The sequence below is a fragment of the Phaethon aethereus genome (genome assembly GCF_964289735.1).
Source record: "Phaethon aethereus genome assembly, chromosome: 19".
Classification (NCBI taxonomy): Eukaryota; Metazoa; Chordata; class Aves; order Phaethontiformes; family Phaethontidae; genus Phaethon; species Phaethon aethereus.
This window is the reverse complement of record NC_138595.1, coordinates 3707819-3724802: the sequence shown is the minus strand read 5'-3', so window position 1 is coordinate 3724802 and position 16984 is coordinate 3707819. Positions and strand designations below refer to the sequence as shown.

The window sequence follows — 16984 nt, the reverse complement described above, 5'->3', positions numbered from 1 at the left end:
GTGGGTTGTATAGAGTAGTCTCCATTCTAAAAGAAACTGTGGATCCGTTGAAGAACTAACACAAAACACAACTTGATGTCTTGTAAAACTGACCTTTATAGAAAGCAGCTGGTCACGGTAACCCTTTCTTTAGGTATTAATAGAGCACATTGGAAATCTGGATCGTGCATATGAGTTTGCTGAACGCTGCAACGAGCCTGCTGTATGGAGTCAGCTGGCTAAAGCACAGCTTCAAAAAGGGATGGTAAAGGAAGCAATTGACTCGTATATTAAAGCAGATGATCCTTCCTCGTACATGGAAGTTGTTCAAGCTGCCAATGCCAGTGGTATGATTAACTTTTATTTAAATCTTTACTGTTGATGTTGCTCAGCTCCTTTGCATGGTCTGTTGCTCAAACTGCAGTTCTGCCAAACCTGTATCTTGATGCAAGTAGACGAATTTGGTCCTTCAGAGACTGCCCTAAACGAGAATGGAAAAAGACAGTGTATTCAATCTGCAGATAATCAGTGGTCTTATAACTAGCTGCTTTAGCTGGCTGGAGACTTCTGTCAGAGCAGTTGCTACTAAGGAAGTCTCTGCATGAAGTTAAATATCAGTATTTCATTAGGCCCATCATAAGGTGACCTCATTGATCTAACGTAACATGTGCAGTGTGAGGGCTAGTCTTGATTGATGGGGAATAGCTGCAGAAATACTGATGTAAACTAGATTGAGTTGGTAGTATAGCTTATAGTACAAGTGTCCTCAATGGTGGGAAGTAAGCGTTCTGAACTCTGTTTCATAGGAAACTGGGAAGAACTGGTGAAGTATCTCCAGATGGCACGCAAGAAGGCCCGGGAGTCGTATGTGGAAACAGAATTAATCTTTGCTCTTGCTAAAACAAACCGTCTAGCAGAGCTAGAGGAGTTTATCAACGGACCTAACAATGCACATATCCAGCAAGTGAGTGAGACTGAGTTTCAGTTTTGCTGAATCACAGCAGCAGGCTTCCTAGGCATTGCTAACCAGAGGGGTGTTGGGACTTCTATCTCTCTGGATATGCAGATAGATCTTGGACTTTAAAGGCATTTCCATTTTGATAATGGCTTGAATGCTACTCATTTTATGTAAACCCTTGACTGAAAATCTGCAAGAATAACCTGGTTATGTTCTCCTGTAGGTTGGCGATCGCTGTTACGATGAAAAGATGTATGAAGCAGCTAAGCTGTTGTACAACAATGTGTCCAACTTTGGCCGATTAGCCTCGACTTTAGTTCACCTAGGTGAATATCAGGCAGCTGTGGACGGTGCTCGGAAAGCAAACAGTACTCGCACATGGAAAGAGGTAAACTTATTGATTGAATAAGTTAAGGGACTTCAAAGCTGTAGCCTTTTCAGAAGGTTTGATTATAAGCAGTAATGCAATTGTCCATTCCAGGTCTGCTTTGCTTGTGTTGATGGAAAAGAGTTCCGCCTGGCCCAGATGTGTGGACTCCATATTGTAGTGCATGCAGATGAGCTGGAAGAGCTAATTAACTATTACCAGGTAACTAAGCTGACTCCTGTTATACAGTCAAAGTCTGAATTCTGGCATGGCGACTCTGTCCAAAACTGGAAATTTAAAGTCAGGTCAGTTCCCAATGTGAAACATCTCTAACTGTATGTATCTCTTAGGATCGTGGCTACTTTGAAGAGCTGATAACTATGCTAGAAGCAGCCCTTGGACTTGAGCGAGCACACATGGGGATGTTTACAGAGCTAGCAATTCTCTACTCCAAATTCAAGCCACAGAAGATGAGGGAGCACTTGGAGCTGTTCTGGTCCAGAGTCAACATCCCCAAGGTGAAAGTCTGAGGCCTTAAATTTAGCTTAAAACGCATCTGTCAGGATTGTCTGTACTCTAGCTTTTGCAATAGCAGTTCTTGAGGTTATTAATAGTGCCAAAGCCTCAGCACGGATGGACACTGATAGCAATATATGTTAACTGAAATTTCTAATATGCCTTTTGCTTAGGTTCTGAGAGCTGCAGAACAAGCCCATCTCTGGGCTGAGCTGGTGTTCTTGTATGATAAGTATGAAGAATATGATAATGCCATAATCACAATGATGAATCACCCAACAGATGCTTGGAAAGAAGGCCAGTTCAAAGATATCATCACTAAGGTATTACTTTCCTAGCAAAAGGAGGTAAATTTCTTGCTATGTGCCCTTCAGATCTCTTCCTTTGCTAGTAGCCAGTTTAAAATTTGAGGTTCTTGATCTTGCCACGTAATTTCAAAGCAAGTCAACTACAGTAACTAAAGAGATTTCTAGAGACAAGAATGAGTCTTGGATGGGTGTCTCGGTTGTGCTGAAATATCTAAGGTTATGTTGGTCTTTCATTTGGACTCCTCTACAGTCAAGCTTCTGCTCTGAATGTGCGTCCTTACTCATCTCTAGGTGGCCAATGTGGAGCTGTATTACAAGGCAGTTCAATTCTATTTGGAATTTAAACCTCTGTTGCTAAATGATCTGCTGATGGTGTTGTCTCCTCGGCTTGACCACACTCGTGCTGTCACCTTCTTCACAAAGGTAATTTTTCTACTATCCAGATCAAAGAAAAAGTTGCAATTGGAAAAGCATTTATCCATAGTAGCATTTTAAAATGCTTAGCTACTTCAGGGCCTTAGAGGGAAGGTGCTAGGAGACATCTACAAGAGGTATCTTGACTTAAATTTATCTACCTGATTCCTTGAAGGTTAAACAGCTACCACTGGTTAAGCCTTACTTGCGCTCTGTTCAAAATCACAACAACAAGTCGGTGAATGAGTCCCTGAACAACCTCTTCATTATTGAAGAAGACTACCAGGTATGTCTTGCCTTGAAATGGTAACATCTGGAACAGGTATCTACTTGTTGTATACGCCTCATAATAGAAGCAGCTATTCCTGAATTTCAAAGTTCTATGCAAGCTGGCTTCTGTGTCAGTATTAACCTGATATTCTGGGTGTGCATTTAATGTCTAGAAACACAGGTTTCTTTCTTGTTTTCAGTAGATTTTACCTGCTTGCTGTTAACTTACATTCCTTAAGTATGTGTTTGCTGCCACTTCAAACTGAACTAGTGGTGACTAGTCAAGGATTAAGTGGAGAACTGTCAGTGGCTTTCTGGAAGCTTTTTGAGCTGTTCCTACTGGGGATAATCTGGCTACTTCTGTTCATGTGTGACAGATCAGCTTTTACTTAATGCAAACAGTGGGTGCTAAGGAAACAACTCACAGAAAGGGCAAATAGCTCTGAAAACAGTAGAACAGCTGTCTGATATTCAGAGGTTCCTTGACCTCAGCAATCACTACTGAAAAATACTAACTGGAATACCCTAAACTAAATGTGTGTCAAACACCAGCTTCTCAAAAAAAAAAAAAACAAAAACAAACAAACAAAAAACAACACTCTTTGCGGGTCTGGCTAGAATACTTTATCCTCCCAGAAGTAGGAATACAGAACTAAGATGTATGGAAAATGTTTGCATCTTTGTGGATGCAGTTGTATATTTGAGGTGTGAATAACTTCCTTCTCCTTAACTCAGGCTCTTAGGACTTCTATAGATGCTTATGACAACTTTGACAACATTTCTCTTGCTCAACGTTTGGAGAAACATGAACTAATAGAGTTCCGAAGAATTGCTGCATATCTCTTCAAAGGAAACAATCGCTGGAAACAGAGTGTAGAACTCTGTAAGAAAGACAGGCTGTATAAGGTAAGAGCACTACACAGGTCTGGTTTAGCATACTTGGCTTGTTTGGAGACCTGTGACTTTCTAGTAAAGCTGCACTTTTTTGGGTGCCACTTGGTGGTGCCTGTTGCTAATCTGGCAAATCATGCTTCAGAGTGGCCATAGCTGGGCAGGTTTCGTGGAAACAAGTTATAGAATACCTCCTCTCTGCTACTGTCAGTAGTAGATTGCAGCTTAGTTAAATACCACATCCATGTTAGTGATTGTACTATGGCACCTGGGGCTAAACAGACTCTCCTGTTGTAGGATGCAATGCAGTATGCTTCAGAATCCAAAGACACTGAGCTGGCAGAAGAGTTGTTGCAGTGGTTCTTGCAGGAGAACAAGAGAGAATGCTTTGGTGCTTGTCTCTTCACCTGCTACGATCTCCTAAGGCCAGATGTTGTCTTGGAAACAGCGTGGAGGCACAACATCATGGACTTTGCCATGCCATACTTTATTCAGGTCATGAAGGAATACTTGACCAAGGTAAGAGCAGGTGCTTCTCCAACACTGAAAGCTTGTTAGTCACTGTGGTGTATGCCTTGAGACTGTCTGCTTGCTACTAACATTGATTTGGGCTTTGTCAAATGTCTGTCTGTCCATGTTCACACTTATTTTTCAGTCCATCTGGGGAGAGACTTCGCCCTCTAAGAGACTGAAACACTTGCAGACTCCACCCTATCTACCAATTGCAGAACCTCCATCAGTAGTATTTGCCTGACCATGGGCAGTGTCTTAAAGTAGTTCCAGGATTCAGGCTTTTCATATGCTGTGTCAGTCAGGAATCCCAGCTGGTATCAAGCTCTGACTAAATTCTAGACTTTATGCTAAAAACGCTTTATAGCTAGATCTTGAGTTAACTTGGTCTGCTGTACATTTAACTCTAAAATGTGGCTCTTACTGAATGGCACTAATGATGACTCAGCTTTTTTTTGAAGTCACCTAGGATGGGGAAAGTGCTTGGTAATGCTCTGACAGATTTGAACCAGATTTGAGTTAAATACCAACTGTCACTAGCAACACTTGCCCAGCTGAAGCTTTTAGGGTATCTTCCAGTGAATGACATCAATTCCTTAATGATTAAGACTCCTTCTGTGTGAAGAAACTTGTCTTCATTGACTCAAGCTTAAGTTTAGAGTGCCTGATTAGAAGATTTGCCTGGCTGTTACTTCTAATGGCAGGACTACTCTGTAGTCCTATAACCAATCTGCTGTCCTTAAATGCTGTATTTTGGGGGAGGTGGGGAGCTATCCAAGCATAACGTGGCTTGTCAGATATGACTGATGTGCCAAGCTAATACTAAGCTTCTCCTGAGAGTAGTAGTAGTCTTGGAGTAGGTTTCCTAAAGATTAAAATTTCATGATCTGCTGAAGGATTACGATGTAACTGTAGCGTAGCTAATGAAATCAATGCAGTAAGATCCAGCAATGAGGAGAGCTGCCTTTCTAAAGCAGATACTCCTGGTGTTTCTTTGTTTTTACTCACCTGTACCTTAATTATTTCTTCCCTGACGCTTTTATTTCTACCTTTTATATGCTAAATATGGAATTTGATTTTTCTAAGCTGCACCTTCTGAATTCCTTTGCAGGTTGATGCAATAAAGGAAAAGGTGAAAGTTGATTCTTGTTTTCCATCTTTAAGTCTGGAGGACTAAGTCTAAGGATTCTGCATGAGTTTTTTTTCTTTCCTACGTTTACTACACTGCTGCTACTGCTTTTCCCCCAAACAAAATATCACTAAAGCATATGCGAGTTGTTTAACTCTACAAGTAGCTAGTGCTGTAGGACAAAAGTAGATTCATTTGCTACTAATAAGCTAATAGATCCTCAGGAAGGGCGTACAGGTGATCAGTTGGATCACAGTCAACCTGGTATGGAAAGGATACACAAGTGCTACTATTTGACACTCAATCTGATTGGAAGATCCTCCTACAATAAGAAATAATTAAGTCTTGGGCCACTGTCTCTGAAGTATAAATTAATATAGCATTTGCTAGTTTAAGGACTGTGATCCAGTTTCTGATCTCCTGACCGTTACTAATGCGTGCTGACAGTAGGCAGAATAGATACTAGCTGCTTCAGAAGAGACTCTTCCTCATTCAGGTGTCCAGTCCTTATGGTACTAGTCTAATCCACGTGGTGCTTTAGTTCACATAGCAACTTAAAACTTCAGGTATTAGACAAAGTCTGTGGTTCTCCTCCCTGTAGTAGATTTCTTGTAGTTGTGCAAAAAAGACTGCCTTCCAAGCTCTTCAGCTTCATTAAACTTTTCCTGCTACTTCATTTTAAAAAAAAAAAGGTAATGCTTATTGCTCTTGAGGCTTGCCTTTTTGCTGTGCAATTTTGCCCTTCCGAAGGGCAATCTCTAAGGTTTCTGTCCATCTGCTTCTGTACAAATACTACTCTGATTTCTCCTTAAACCAGAGGTCAGTCCTAGTGTGAGTTTTCCATTAATGTGGCTGAGCAAAGGGTGAACAAACTGACAAATGGCTTGAAGATGGACTAAATGCAAACTGCTTCTTGGTGACAAGATGTCTGTAATTACACCACTGGAACTTAAGGCTAACCTGACTAAAACATGTAGTGTAAGGTCCTTCAGCAGCTAGTAAGTGAGGCAGTAAGAAAGCGTGTGTGTGAAAAAAGGTAATTGAACTGCAGTGTTTGCATAAACTACGCATGTGTAGCAGTCATTGCAATTACATCCCACTGTTTAGCTATGAGGCATTGCTGTGGGCTGCGTGTGGGTTTTTGGGGGGAGCCTGTATGGCAGTCATCTTCAGACCTCACTCTTGCTTCAGTACTTTTGCCTCTTTTTCATGCACACATAACACGATAACATTGAATGCATGTTACTTTTCCTCTGCAGCTTATTGCAGTCCCTGTGGAAAAGCCTTTAAAACAATCTTGCTACAAGTGTGTAGGGTACTGAACCTGGTGATGCTTAAGCAAGTGGTGTAAGAACTGTCCTGCAGGCTGGTTTCAAACTTGCACTTGTTACTGTAAATACATGTTTAGCTCTTGAGGGGAGGTGTCAAAATCAGGTCAAAAATGTGTTAGATGTCCTGGGCTGGAGGCTTTCCAAGTGTGTGTAAGCCAAGTGCCTCTGCTTAGTAGCAAACTCTGCACATTCTCCTTGGATTTGCATCTCTAAACTTGTGCTTCTGTGTTCAGTGTGTTGCTATTTGAGTTAAAAACAGTGCAGTTCTCAGCACGGTGTCTGGAAATGAGTCTTGAAGCATTGGCATACACTCCTGTGCACTTTGAGAGTAGCAAGCCAGATACTGGTGTGAGGCAACAAAAAGGCTTGCCATGAAAGCCCAGTCAATGAATGAACTTGTAAAGCTCAGGACTTATGCCATGTCCTGGATTTATGCCTCTAATTGAGGTTACAAATTAACAGGTTTATGGAACACATGTTGTAATTCACAACTAAGCGGAAGAAAGCTGTTAGAGCTGCCTGCAAATATTTGCTAATGTAGCACAGTTAAGCTGAAAACTGTTTTAACTCATCGATGTTGGTGTAGCTGAGTAAGTAATGCTGACCCTGTGTAAGGACAGGAAGCCTGTCTTTAAACTCGTTTATTAAGGACACAAATGAAATGAAAGACTAATCTGTGTTGTTGTCTTACTGTCTTAAAAAGTAATTGGCATGATTGTGTCTGACTTTATTCTAAATATTATCTCCCAGGTAAAATATCAGTACCTAATTTTTTTTGTTTTAGTTTCAGGGCCTGCCTTAGACTGTAGTAATGCTGAGTTTCCTTGGATCTGTTTTAGTAACAAGCAATATTTCACTACAGTACAAGTTTCTTCCCTTGCCTTTCTGTAGGGGTGGGCCAACAGCACAATTGTACTTGCTGTGCAGCAGAGTGAAGCTGGCTAGTCTTGTCTTGTTACTGTGTATTAAGCTTGAACAAGTTGAGTATTTGTGGGTTTAGGCTGACTGCCACACAGTTCTAGAGTGGAAAAAAACAAGTCTTATACACATGCATTCTCTGCATTTGAACTTAAATTGCATGAGTGAATGGGTTTGAAAAGTGAAATCTTGAGGCTCAAGTGACATGTCGGATGCTATTGCAGTCTGCCGTATACAAACACTAACTTCAGATTACTTTGCTTCAATGTTATATTCAGGGAAACGTCTCCAGGTCTGGGCATTATCTTAGCAATTGCTCCAACACCAGACGTCTCCAACTGACATTGTGCTAAAAATCTGAGTTTGTGTTCTAAGGCTGTTGGTTTGAAGCAGTTGGAGCAACACTGACTGACTGAGCTCACTGATGTGAAGATAGCTCTAGTCCAGTACGGGACCTTTCATACAAAGCTTCAGCCTGGAGTGAGCTTTCAAAGAAGTTCCACAAATCCCTCAATTAGGGTTTTTTTCAGGAAACTGACAATCTTGACTGCACCAGTACCAACATTGCTACTTGAATTGATCTTAACTTGTAAATGGTCTCCTTTTCTTGATGGGTGTTAACATCCCACTAAGGCTTTTCCACTTCTCTGCCATGAATAAGTACCTCTTCTAGAGGAGTTTTTGTAATTGTTGGTCTCAATTACAGGTGGATAAACTGGATGCATCAGAGTCTTTGAGAAAGGAAGAGGAGCAAGCTACAGAAACGCAACCTATTGTTTATGGTAATGCTTTATTTCATGTGTTGTTAGTAACACATTTTGCTCTTAAATCAATAGTTCTCTAGACGTGGTTTTTTGCCAAGAAAGTCCTTGGAAATGGGAATATTCTTCTTGTGAAATCAAGTCTTAAGAGAATGTGTTCCAAAATACTAGATGAAGTACAACTCCAATGCTGCTGCTAAGATTGGATATGGACTGCAGGATTTAAGATTGTCCTAGCTCATGCTAGGGAGTTATTGTTAAACATACCAATGTCTCCAGGGAAGTAGCAGGAATTCTGCTGATTGAACTCTCAGTCCAGAGGAATAAAGATGAAAATTCTGTCTTCCAGGTCAGCCACAACTTATGTTGACAGCAGGACCCAGTGTCGCAGTTCCTCCACAAGCACCTTTTGGCTATGGCTATACTGCACCTCCATATGGGCAACCGCAGCCTGGCTTTGGGTACAGCATGTAAGATGCAGCACAAGTCAGTTTGGAGCTAGCATATTTTCTTACTGAAAACTCCACCGTCCCTCCCCGCTTTAACTCATAACAGGGAAAAGCAAGAGTTCTGCCTCGTGTTCTTGTAACCTTTATTTCATGAAGGACTGTTTTTTCTAGCGCAAACTATTTGAATCACTTATGTTAAATCTTTTTCACATTCCATGTCATTTAGACTTTACTTTAAAAGGGGAATAGTTTAAACAACTTTGTTCAAGTGGGCTTTTGCAAGACTGCTTATTACCATTAAGTCTGTTGTGAAGATTCTGATTTGCACTCTATAGTGTTAAACTCTAATATTGAATCTTAAGTTCATTGTATGTGAGCAGCTTACAGTATGTACTGTCTATTCTAAATGCATTTAAGTCTCACTGTATATTCGGAGAAAGCTAAAGCAAAGATACTTGTATTTGACCTTGCAAGACTGCTGACAAGAGACAACACTAATCAGCATATCCTACCCTGGTTGGATTGCATAGCTCTAAAAGAATTTAAAATGCGTACAGACAACCTTGCCTGACTTAAAATGAGTAAAAGGTTTGTTTTTTTTTTTCCCCCCTTAACCTATGCAGGTTTTTCCAGTTATGCATATAGAAAATGCTAGTGTCTTTTTGCTCACTCCATATGTAACAGATGACCTTATGTTGTGCTGTATCCTGTGCTTTTGTGGGACATTCCATTCAGGAACAGAGCACCATGATTCCAATCTGTGTATTTACTAACCCTGCCCTGAGGTTTGTGTATGTTGGATATTGTGGTGTTTTAGATCACTGTTTTGAGTGTACAGAAGAGAGAATTCAAGCATATTGCTGTTCAGTTTTGTTTGTGCAATTTGAAATGACTCAATTTAAAAATAAATTACTGGACTGTGGACATGCTGCATAGTGGTAGCTTCACTTTACTGTCTTCGAAAAGGACCTTTGAACTTGAACCAAGTATTACAGTGCTAGTAGTGTGGGGCATGCACGTGTGTACATTCAAGGGTATGGGGGCCATTAGGAGAGCAACAATGGAGACCATTAGTGGTGTCTTGCACTGAGGGGGCAATACAAGAAAATATGTAATGCTTTTTCTGTAGAAAGATTATGCCAGAGAGAAGAAAATAGCACTTTTCAATAGTTGGCTGCATTGTGGTCAACTACAGCATATTTGACCAGATGATACATTAGGATTGTAGTAGGGTGTGTCAGTTAAATTGAGATCATGTTCTAGGTATGTAAGTTGCCTTAAATATATTTAGCTTCAAATAAAATTGACTTAAATGTTTCTCTATGAATACTGTCATATTTGAGTGTAATGAGTATTGCAGCACTGACCATATTTGCAATAGCTGTAGAAGCTTCTGTCGCTTAACCAGGAGCTGTCCCAGTGTCAGGTTCCAGCTCTGAGGCTGAACCCCCTTCCTGCTTCCTCCTGTGCCTCTACGCTTGTGGTGTGTGATCCTGTCAGCTGAGCACTGAAGTGGTGGGGGGGGTGTGCACCTAGTGGGGGCTTAACCTGCCACCAGCTGTATACTGTCTTTGTTCAAGAGTAGGGTGGAGCAAAAGTCTGCAGTGACTAGTGCTGTTCTTGGGAAAGTATTATGCCTAAATAAGAGGTGTGGTATAAAAACTTCTCCATTCTCTGTGTTTATACTTGCTACTGCTTGCATTTCAACACCTCCCCCCTCCCCCCCCCATCATTCCCTCTGGTTCTGTAAATTTGACTGAGACAGAAGGGTTTCTCTCTTAAAACTTGCCTCACATTCTCAGCTGGAAGACACTGCTGAGAAGCTGCAGAAGAAATGCACTCAACAGCACAGTTCTTGCAAAACAGCTTTGTTGTAAAACTGACCTCATGAGAAGTGCAGGGAACTTGCCTTTTACAGTCTTAGAGCTACAGTGGAGCTGCACAGGTAGAATTTATACCAGCCATGGATCTGACTGTCCAGTAACTCCTGTAATAGTGCTTCCTTAAACCCCAAACTTGTTAATCCCAAGTAAAATGGGATTTAAGTTAGTCCCTGTATGACAACCTGTTTATATGTCAGGTAACTCCCTGTACCTTGGCTAACCTGAGAATGCTGACCTGTTTGCAGATTCCTGCAAGTGCAATAGCTATGCAGACACCTCTGCAAAGCAGCATGGATTACAGCTGCTCCCCACAACTGTTTACTGGCTCTTAAGGTTGGGGCTGCAAAGCCTGTTTAACTTGGTCAGTCTCATACCAGTTACAAGCTATTGCATCAGTTGCTCTGTTAGGAACTGTTTGTGCAGCAGGAAGTTGGCTACAGCTACCCTCAGCTCTATGGAGCAATGTAACTGCTGCAGCAGCTAATCTTTTCAAAATTAAAGAACATGTATCTTTAAAAACCCCTCCTGTAAGGTAGAGAGGAGGGAACCTGTCATTTTTAACACAGGGGACAGATTCACTTAAACTTTATTAATGCTTCTAATCTGGTAAACCAGACCAAGCGCAAAATCCTCAATTAATTGTGCAAGTCTTAAACATACTGGGTTCTGTCTTACGGATAGTAAAATTCTGCCAGCTCTACTTTCCTCAACTTCACTGAGCCTAGCATTTTCTTTCCCACTTCAGAATGCAATACAGAAGGTAGAGAAAACAAACTGCACTGATGTTAAACTTTGCAAATTTACATCTTTTACAAAAACTGGTTACTTTATTTATACTCAGAGAACATATGGAAAAATCCCAAAACTTGGGTTTTATCCTTTCAGTACTGATATATACCAGTGAATTCAGATTTCTTTGGCCCCTGGTTTAAAACAGCTTCAGGTGACCAGAAACTCTATCCACAACATCAGCTGGTCCCGGTCCAATACCAAGGACTGTCTGGGAGCCTGGAGCTATCTGAGTACGACCCGCATCTTGTATTAAGCTCACAGTCAGTCCTAGGTGTTTAGCATCAGCCAGGAGCTGGATCAGAGTCTCTTCATCAGGGGCTTTAAGGACCACTTTAGGTTGTCCGCAGTATTCCCACTGTTTCAGGAGTTCAGGATTTCTTCTTTGAACTTGCTTATAGGCAGAAACAGCGGCATGGGAGCACTGTGCTGCCACTTTACCCTTTCCCATCTTCAAATCATTGCGAACAATCAGCACCATCTTGAACTCCCCGGACTCTCCCATGACATCAGCTTCACTCCCCAGGCTGGTCGCAGGCGCAGTCACTCCGGCTTTGGGCTGCCTTAAGAGCCTCCCGCGAATGCCCCATCCCAGGCACACTCCGCAGGCAACGCCAGCGATGACACTGAGGAACCCAGGTTTAGAGAGGTAATCCATGACGAATTTTGGAGACTGGCTCTGAAAGGTGGAGAAAAACAATTTACTCAAGCATTTTTCAGCTTGTGGGAGTGCACCCAGCTATTCGGAGACAAACCACATTTGTTTAAAAAAAAACGCACAAGACTATTCCATCTTCATGCATTGGGAAAGGCTGCTCAGAGACCTTCCTTGGTCCATGATCTTCTTTCCCAGCAGCAGCTTTCTAATCCCAAACACGTCACCAGTGATGGTGCACAACCTACTGGTGGTGGCCTTCGACTCAGGAAGCAGAACTAATAAAAAAAATCGTAAATTATGTGAAAGTTGCACTTAAAAATGGTAAGAGAAACGATAAAATGGTGGGTTTCTTTTTAAGTCAGTAGCCAAAATTTACTTGAGGGCTAATTCCCAGGAGGCAGCGAGGGGCAGAGCAGAGCCGCCTCCAACTCTACCGAGGGCTGCGGCAGCCCAGGCCCGGCGCACCGGCGGGGGCAATCCCCGGGGAAGTGGCTGCACCGGGCAGGCCGGCGTCGGGTCGTTCTGACGCTGACAGAAGACAGAGGCAAAACCCGAGGGCGAATCGAGCCGGGCCGGGCCCCGGGGCACTGCCGGGGCGGGAAGGCCCGTGGCCCTCGGCGAGGCGCCGCGCCCCCTTTCCCCTCTACCCCCCGCTTACCCGCCACGCGCCCGCCAAGCCGCTGCCGCCCCGCCGTCGCCCGGAGGTGACGCCACCGCGCGTGTCAGCGTGGGGCGGGATAAGTTCTAACCGCCGGCCGCGGCCCGCAGGAGGGGCGGGGACACCGGCGCGCAGGAAGTGACGCGCCACGGTGGACGGGTAGGGGCCGACTTGGCCCCGCCCCCACTTCCGGGTTGGCCCGGACCCCAGCGGGAGCCGCCGGCGCGGAGCGTGGTGAGTGCGGTGCTGCCGGCCGTGCCGGGGGCTCGGCTGCCGCGGGGGTTTCTCCGGCGGGTGGGGATTTCCCCGGCGGGTGAGGGTCCGCGCCGCCGTCCCCTAAGAGGCACCTTCCCGCCTTCCCCCATTCCAGTCCCCCTCAGCGCTGACCTCGGGGCCGCTCCCCTCACGGCCGCCGCCGCGGCCCGGGGTCGCGCGTGCCCGCTCCCCCGCCGTCTCCGTGGTGACAGCGCGTGCCCTGAGGACGCGCGGCCGGGGCGGGCTGCCCCGCTGGCGGGGGGTCGGCGGCGACCCGGGGCACCGTGACGGTGCCCAGGCGGCCGTGGGCAGGTCGGGACGCGGCGGGAGAGGCCCGGCCCGGCCCGGCCGGGAGACCTGGCGGCGTCGGGGGTTGCGTGTGCGGGAACCGGGAGGCGCCCACAGGCTGAGCGTTGCAGGGGTGAAGGAGGCCGGGGGGGAAAGGAGCCGTCCCCAAGCCGCTGGCAACGCAGGAGGAAGCGCGTCGCCATCCCGGGGGCGATAGCCGTGCTCCTGTGAGTTCAGCCCTGTCCCGCTGGAGACCTGCGCTGCTCGGGACGCTTCTCCTCACGCTGGACGGAGCCCCGGAAGCTGTATGGTGGAATTGCCCTGCTGCGGCCCAAGGGACGGTGCCTGATGACACAGTGAGAAATTCACCGTTCCAGCTGCGGAGAGTCGGATACCGGCGGCCTTTGTCTGCTTCTCCAGCAGAAACGTATTGTGCTTTCCTTGCTGGGTTGCCGACTGCATCCTCTGCCTCGTGCCGACCGGCCTTGCTCCTCGAGACCGTGACTCGCCTCACGGGCTTGGGTGGTTAGGCCCAAACCCATGGAGACTCTTAAGGTCTCATTTCTGTTGACTGAAGTTAAGCACCTAGATGTGTCTGTCTGGTTTTTAGTTCTCTGCCCAATGTAATCTAGTGATTACAGGAGGTAATAAAGCAGTAAGATTCCTCTTTTGTTCCAGTTTTGCCTCTGAGATGTTTGGCAAGTCGTGTAGGTGACCTGAGGGAAGGGGTAATAAGTTTGTTTGATAGCAGCTGTTTATCTATAAAGTGCTGTGAATCTAGGTTATACACTTTGAACTGCACATACGGAATTTCTACAGGGTTCTCTCCTGTCCTTGTTTTTCTCTGCGATGTGAGGTGGTGCTTAACAACAAGTGGGTATCCTGGTTTAGTTAATAATATGGGTTGAGCACTCTGAGGTAGAGAGGGTGTGATATTACTCTTTTATTCCTTGGAGCATATGAATTTTGTTTGAGCAGTGGCTTTTGGTACTGTTGTACTGTTAGGACTTCTGCTCTTCTAAGGTTGTTTCACCCCTGTTCCTGCCAGACAGCTCTGTTGGGGGTTCTCAAGCTTTATACCATCTTACCTTATGATAGCATGTATAAGCTCCTCTTAATGCATTAATTTGCCTATTGAAATTGGCTTTGTTATGTCAGTCCTCTTTCTTTCAATCCATTATTTCTGCAGCATGGGATGGACTTTTCTTTTTTCCTTATTGGTGATAAGTGGCAGTTGGAATGATGGCTTCATCCCATGTTTTCAGATGAGAGTTTGAAAAAACATGCTTCCAGTTGTGCAATGGGAGGTCAGCACTACTTATTAATTTGAGCTAAGCTTCTTGTCCTACTTAGCAGCTGAAATCAATGGTACTTGTAATTTCTGTGGGAAAAGATAGAAGGAGACTTAGTAGCTTTTAAGCGGGTAGTAGCAATGAGAAAGGTGAGTGTAGTGGAAGCAAGCCTCTTAGCTGGAATGGCTGCACTATTTCCACCTTAAAGCTTTTTTTCCTGTGGTTGTCTTTGAGTATCTTTTGAATGTCATAACTGTTTCTGACTACATCTTGTGAATACCTCTCCTTAGAATGTTCTGTGTAATTAGCCCATATTTTGAGATCCTCTTCTTTCTTAACAAGCTTTGGTTTTAAAACAAAAAACTGTTACTCCTGATGTATAGTAAGAATAGGCCAGTTTTTCTAGTATAATGGTGATGGGAAACATACTATTATCTGCAGGTTAGAACTTTAACTTCTGTTACTCGTGTGGAGAAGTGTGAGCTGGATGGACTTTGCTATTCCATGAGAACAAAGGGCACGGCCTTGAAGCTGTTGCAACACTAACCTTTTGTGTTCCCGTAGCAGGTCAACTATAGTGACCGGGCAGCACCTTGCTGGTTTTGGTGCTGCACTGACCAGGTGGACCCAGGAGACAGTAGGATGTTATTAGTGAGGCAGGCAGTTTCTCAGTGTATTTCAAACTTGTTAAAAGAATGTTCTTATCTCTTACAAGGATCAGAATTAGCCGCTGTGATTCACCTTGTCTGGGCAGTATATTCTCATTGAATGGCCCAGGCAGCCATAGTGTAACCTGGATTGGTTCCAGTTAGAGGCTGTTAATGTCTACGAAAAGTAGAAGCTGTCGTCTCAGGAGGATGTTTCAGCTACTGTTTTCTATGGGGTTGGTTATGTACTTCTGTTCATTCCCTTTCATCTGTGCTGTACCTCCTCTTAAAGAAGAAACACTCTGGATATAATGGCTGGGCAGGTTCAAACACCTTCTTGTGGGGAAGCTGTCTCCCAGCACTTACAAGGTAGGATAAAGGCAAAATTGCTGCCAAATCTGCACTCTCTGCCAGCTGCTGGAGGAGTCAGAGTGGCTATTCTTGAGGCTGCGTTTATACTCTTATTTTTCTAAGTCTTTGTTCTTTCCTAGTTAAATTTTAGCAGGCCTTTTTTGTGCAGGATGTGTTAACATCTTGTGACAATTCCTGTCACCTTTCTTTCCTCTGTGTCTTTTGGAAGCATAGGGAGGCTGACGGCTGAGAGCTTCACTGACACCTTCTGAATGCAGGATGCAGTCTGAGGGCTGTGAGACGAACATCTTGGCAGATCGTATGTGCGTGGTCTGTATAGCCCTCTGGAACTGAGGATGTAAAAGATACTGTGTCTGTTTAGTCACCTGAAATTAAGTTAGGGTCTCTTTTCCGACGCCGTGTGGCCCCTCTCTCTCCAAAACCTTTCTGCCGTTTTTCTGGGCATGTGTGATGTGCCCTCCCCAAGAGGTATGTTATTGTAGTGCTGCTCAGTGCTGTGGTAATACTTATCACTGAATCCCTGTTTGAGAGAGGGCACGAAGTACAGCATTTTATAACACTGTCTCATTCAAAACCTGGACACAGTTGAGCTGGGCACCTGGGAAACTGAAGTTAGCACAGCAGTAACACTAAGGAGATCTCCTGTGATCTCCTCAGGTCACCCTCTCAGCAGCGTATTTCACCCTTTCTGATAACCTTGAAGTGGTTTCCTCCGCAGCTGGTTGAGCGTTGTCCCAGTCAGCAGAGGAGCAGTCTCATTCTGTCAGCTGTGATCTGCACCCCAGGCTTGCTGCCTCCTGCCAGCGTAAGGAGCGCAGAACTGATCTGTGGTCTGCATCATAGCATGAGATGCTACACTGGTAACACTCACATTCCCGGTTATTTCAATTTCCTTTCTTTTATTTAAACCTTTTTTTTTTTTTAGGTTTCAGCAGGAGATCACTGCAAAGACCCGAAAAACCTGAATTTTGTTTTTCCTACCATCTTCCATGCCTTTTCATGTATATATTGTGTAATGACTCTGCTGTATTATTATTGCACCTGATTCTCCTGCTAGATCTACACAGACAACCGTCAATATTCATATTTCACCTGAGAAAACCCAAAAGGAGAACAGTCTAATGTATGTGGCCCTAACGGCAGGGACAGAACTTTTAGTACCCGCAAAAAAAGTGCGCAGCATCCCTGAAATTCATGTTACAACAATATTAAATCATTCTTTCCTAAAAGATGTCCCGAAGTCTTTTTGGAGAAGTGGAGATTTTAACTCTCAATTGTAAGATGACTTTTTTGAAACTGTATTTGGCTAGGAATTGGAAAATAGGTCTGGTGTACAGAGGC

General features: G+C 44.2%; 2 protein-coding genes across 3 annotated transcripts in view; one reads left to right on the top strand and one right to left on the bottom strand.

Annotated features, from left to right (window-relative positions):
- The window catches only part of CLTC (clathrin heavy chain), a gene marked incomplete at both ends in the record, with an annotated part of 31914 nt that extends 23088 nt beyond the window's left edge, over nucleotides 1–8826 (top strand). For both annotated transcript variants that reach the window (XM_082008677.1, XM_082008676.1), the window contains 12 exons: nucleotides 134–326; nucleotides 786–943; nucleotides 1161–1325; nucleotides 1419–1526; nucleotides 1655–1822; nucleotides 1994–2143; nucleotides 2420–2551; nucleotides 2718–2828; nucleotides 3548–3718; nucleotides 4001–4222; nucleotides 8298–8373; nucleotides 8702–8826. In XM_082008677.1, the coding sequence (XP_081864803.1) occupies nucleotides 134–326; nucleotides 786–943; nucleotides 1161–1325; nucleotides 1419–1526; nucleotides 1655–1822; nucleotides 1994–2143; nucleotides 2420–2551; nucleotides 2718–2828; nucleotides 3548–3718; nucleotides 4001–4222; nucleotides 8298–8373; nucleotides 8702–8826 (1779 nt within the window). The remainder of the gene's footprint in view (nucleotides 1–133; nucleotides 327–785; nucleotides 944–1160; nucleotides 1326–1418; nucleotides 1527–1654; nucleotides 1823–1993; nucleotides 2144–2419; nucleotides 2552–2717; nucleotides 2829–3547; nucleotides 3719–4000; nucleotides 4223–8297; nucleotides 8374–8701) is intronic.
- Nucleotides 8827–11541: 2715 nt separating this feature from the next.
- PTRH2 (peptidyl-tRNA hydrolase 2) lies at nucleotides 11542–12131 on the bottom strand (the record flags this gene model as incomplete). The annotated part of the gene is made up of 1 exon (XM_082008504.1): nucleotides 11542–12131. One exon carries the CDS (start codon nucleotides 12129–12131, stop codon nucleotides 11613–11615), a length of 519 nt encoding a protein of 172 aa, XP_081864630.1. The 3' UTR covers nucleotides 11542–11612.
- Between the last annotated feature and the right edge of the window lie 4853 nt (nucleotides 12132–16984).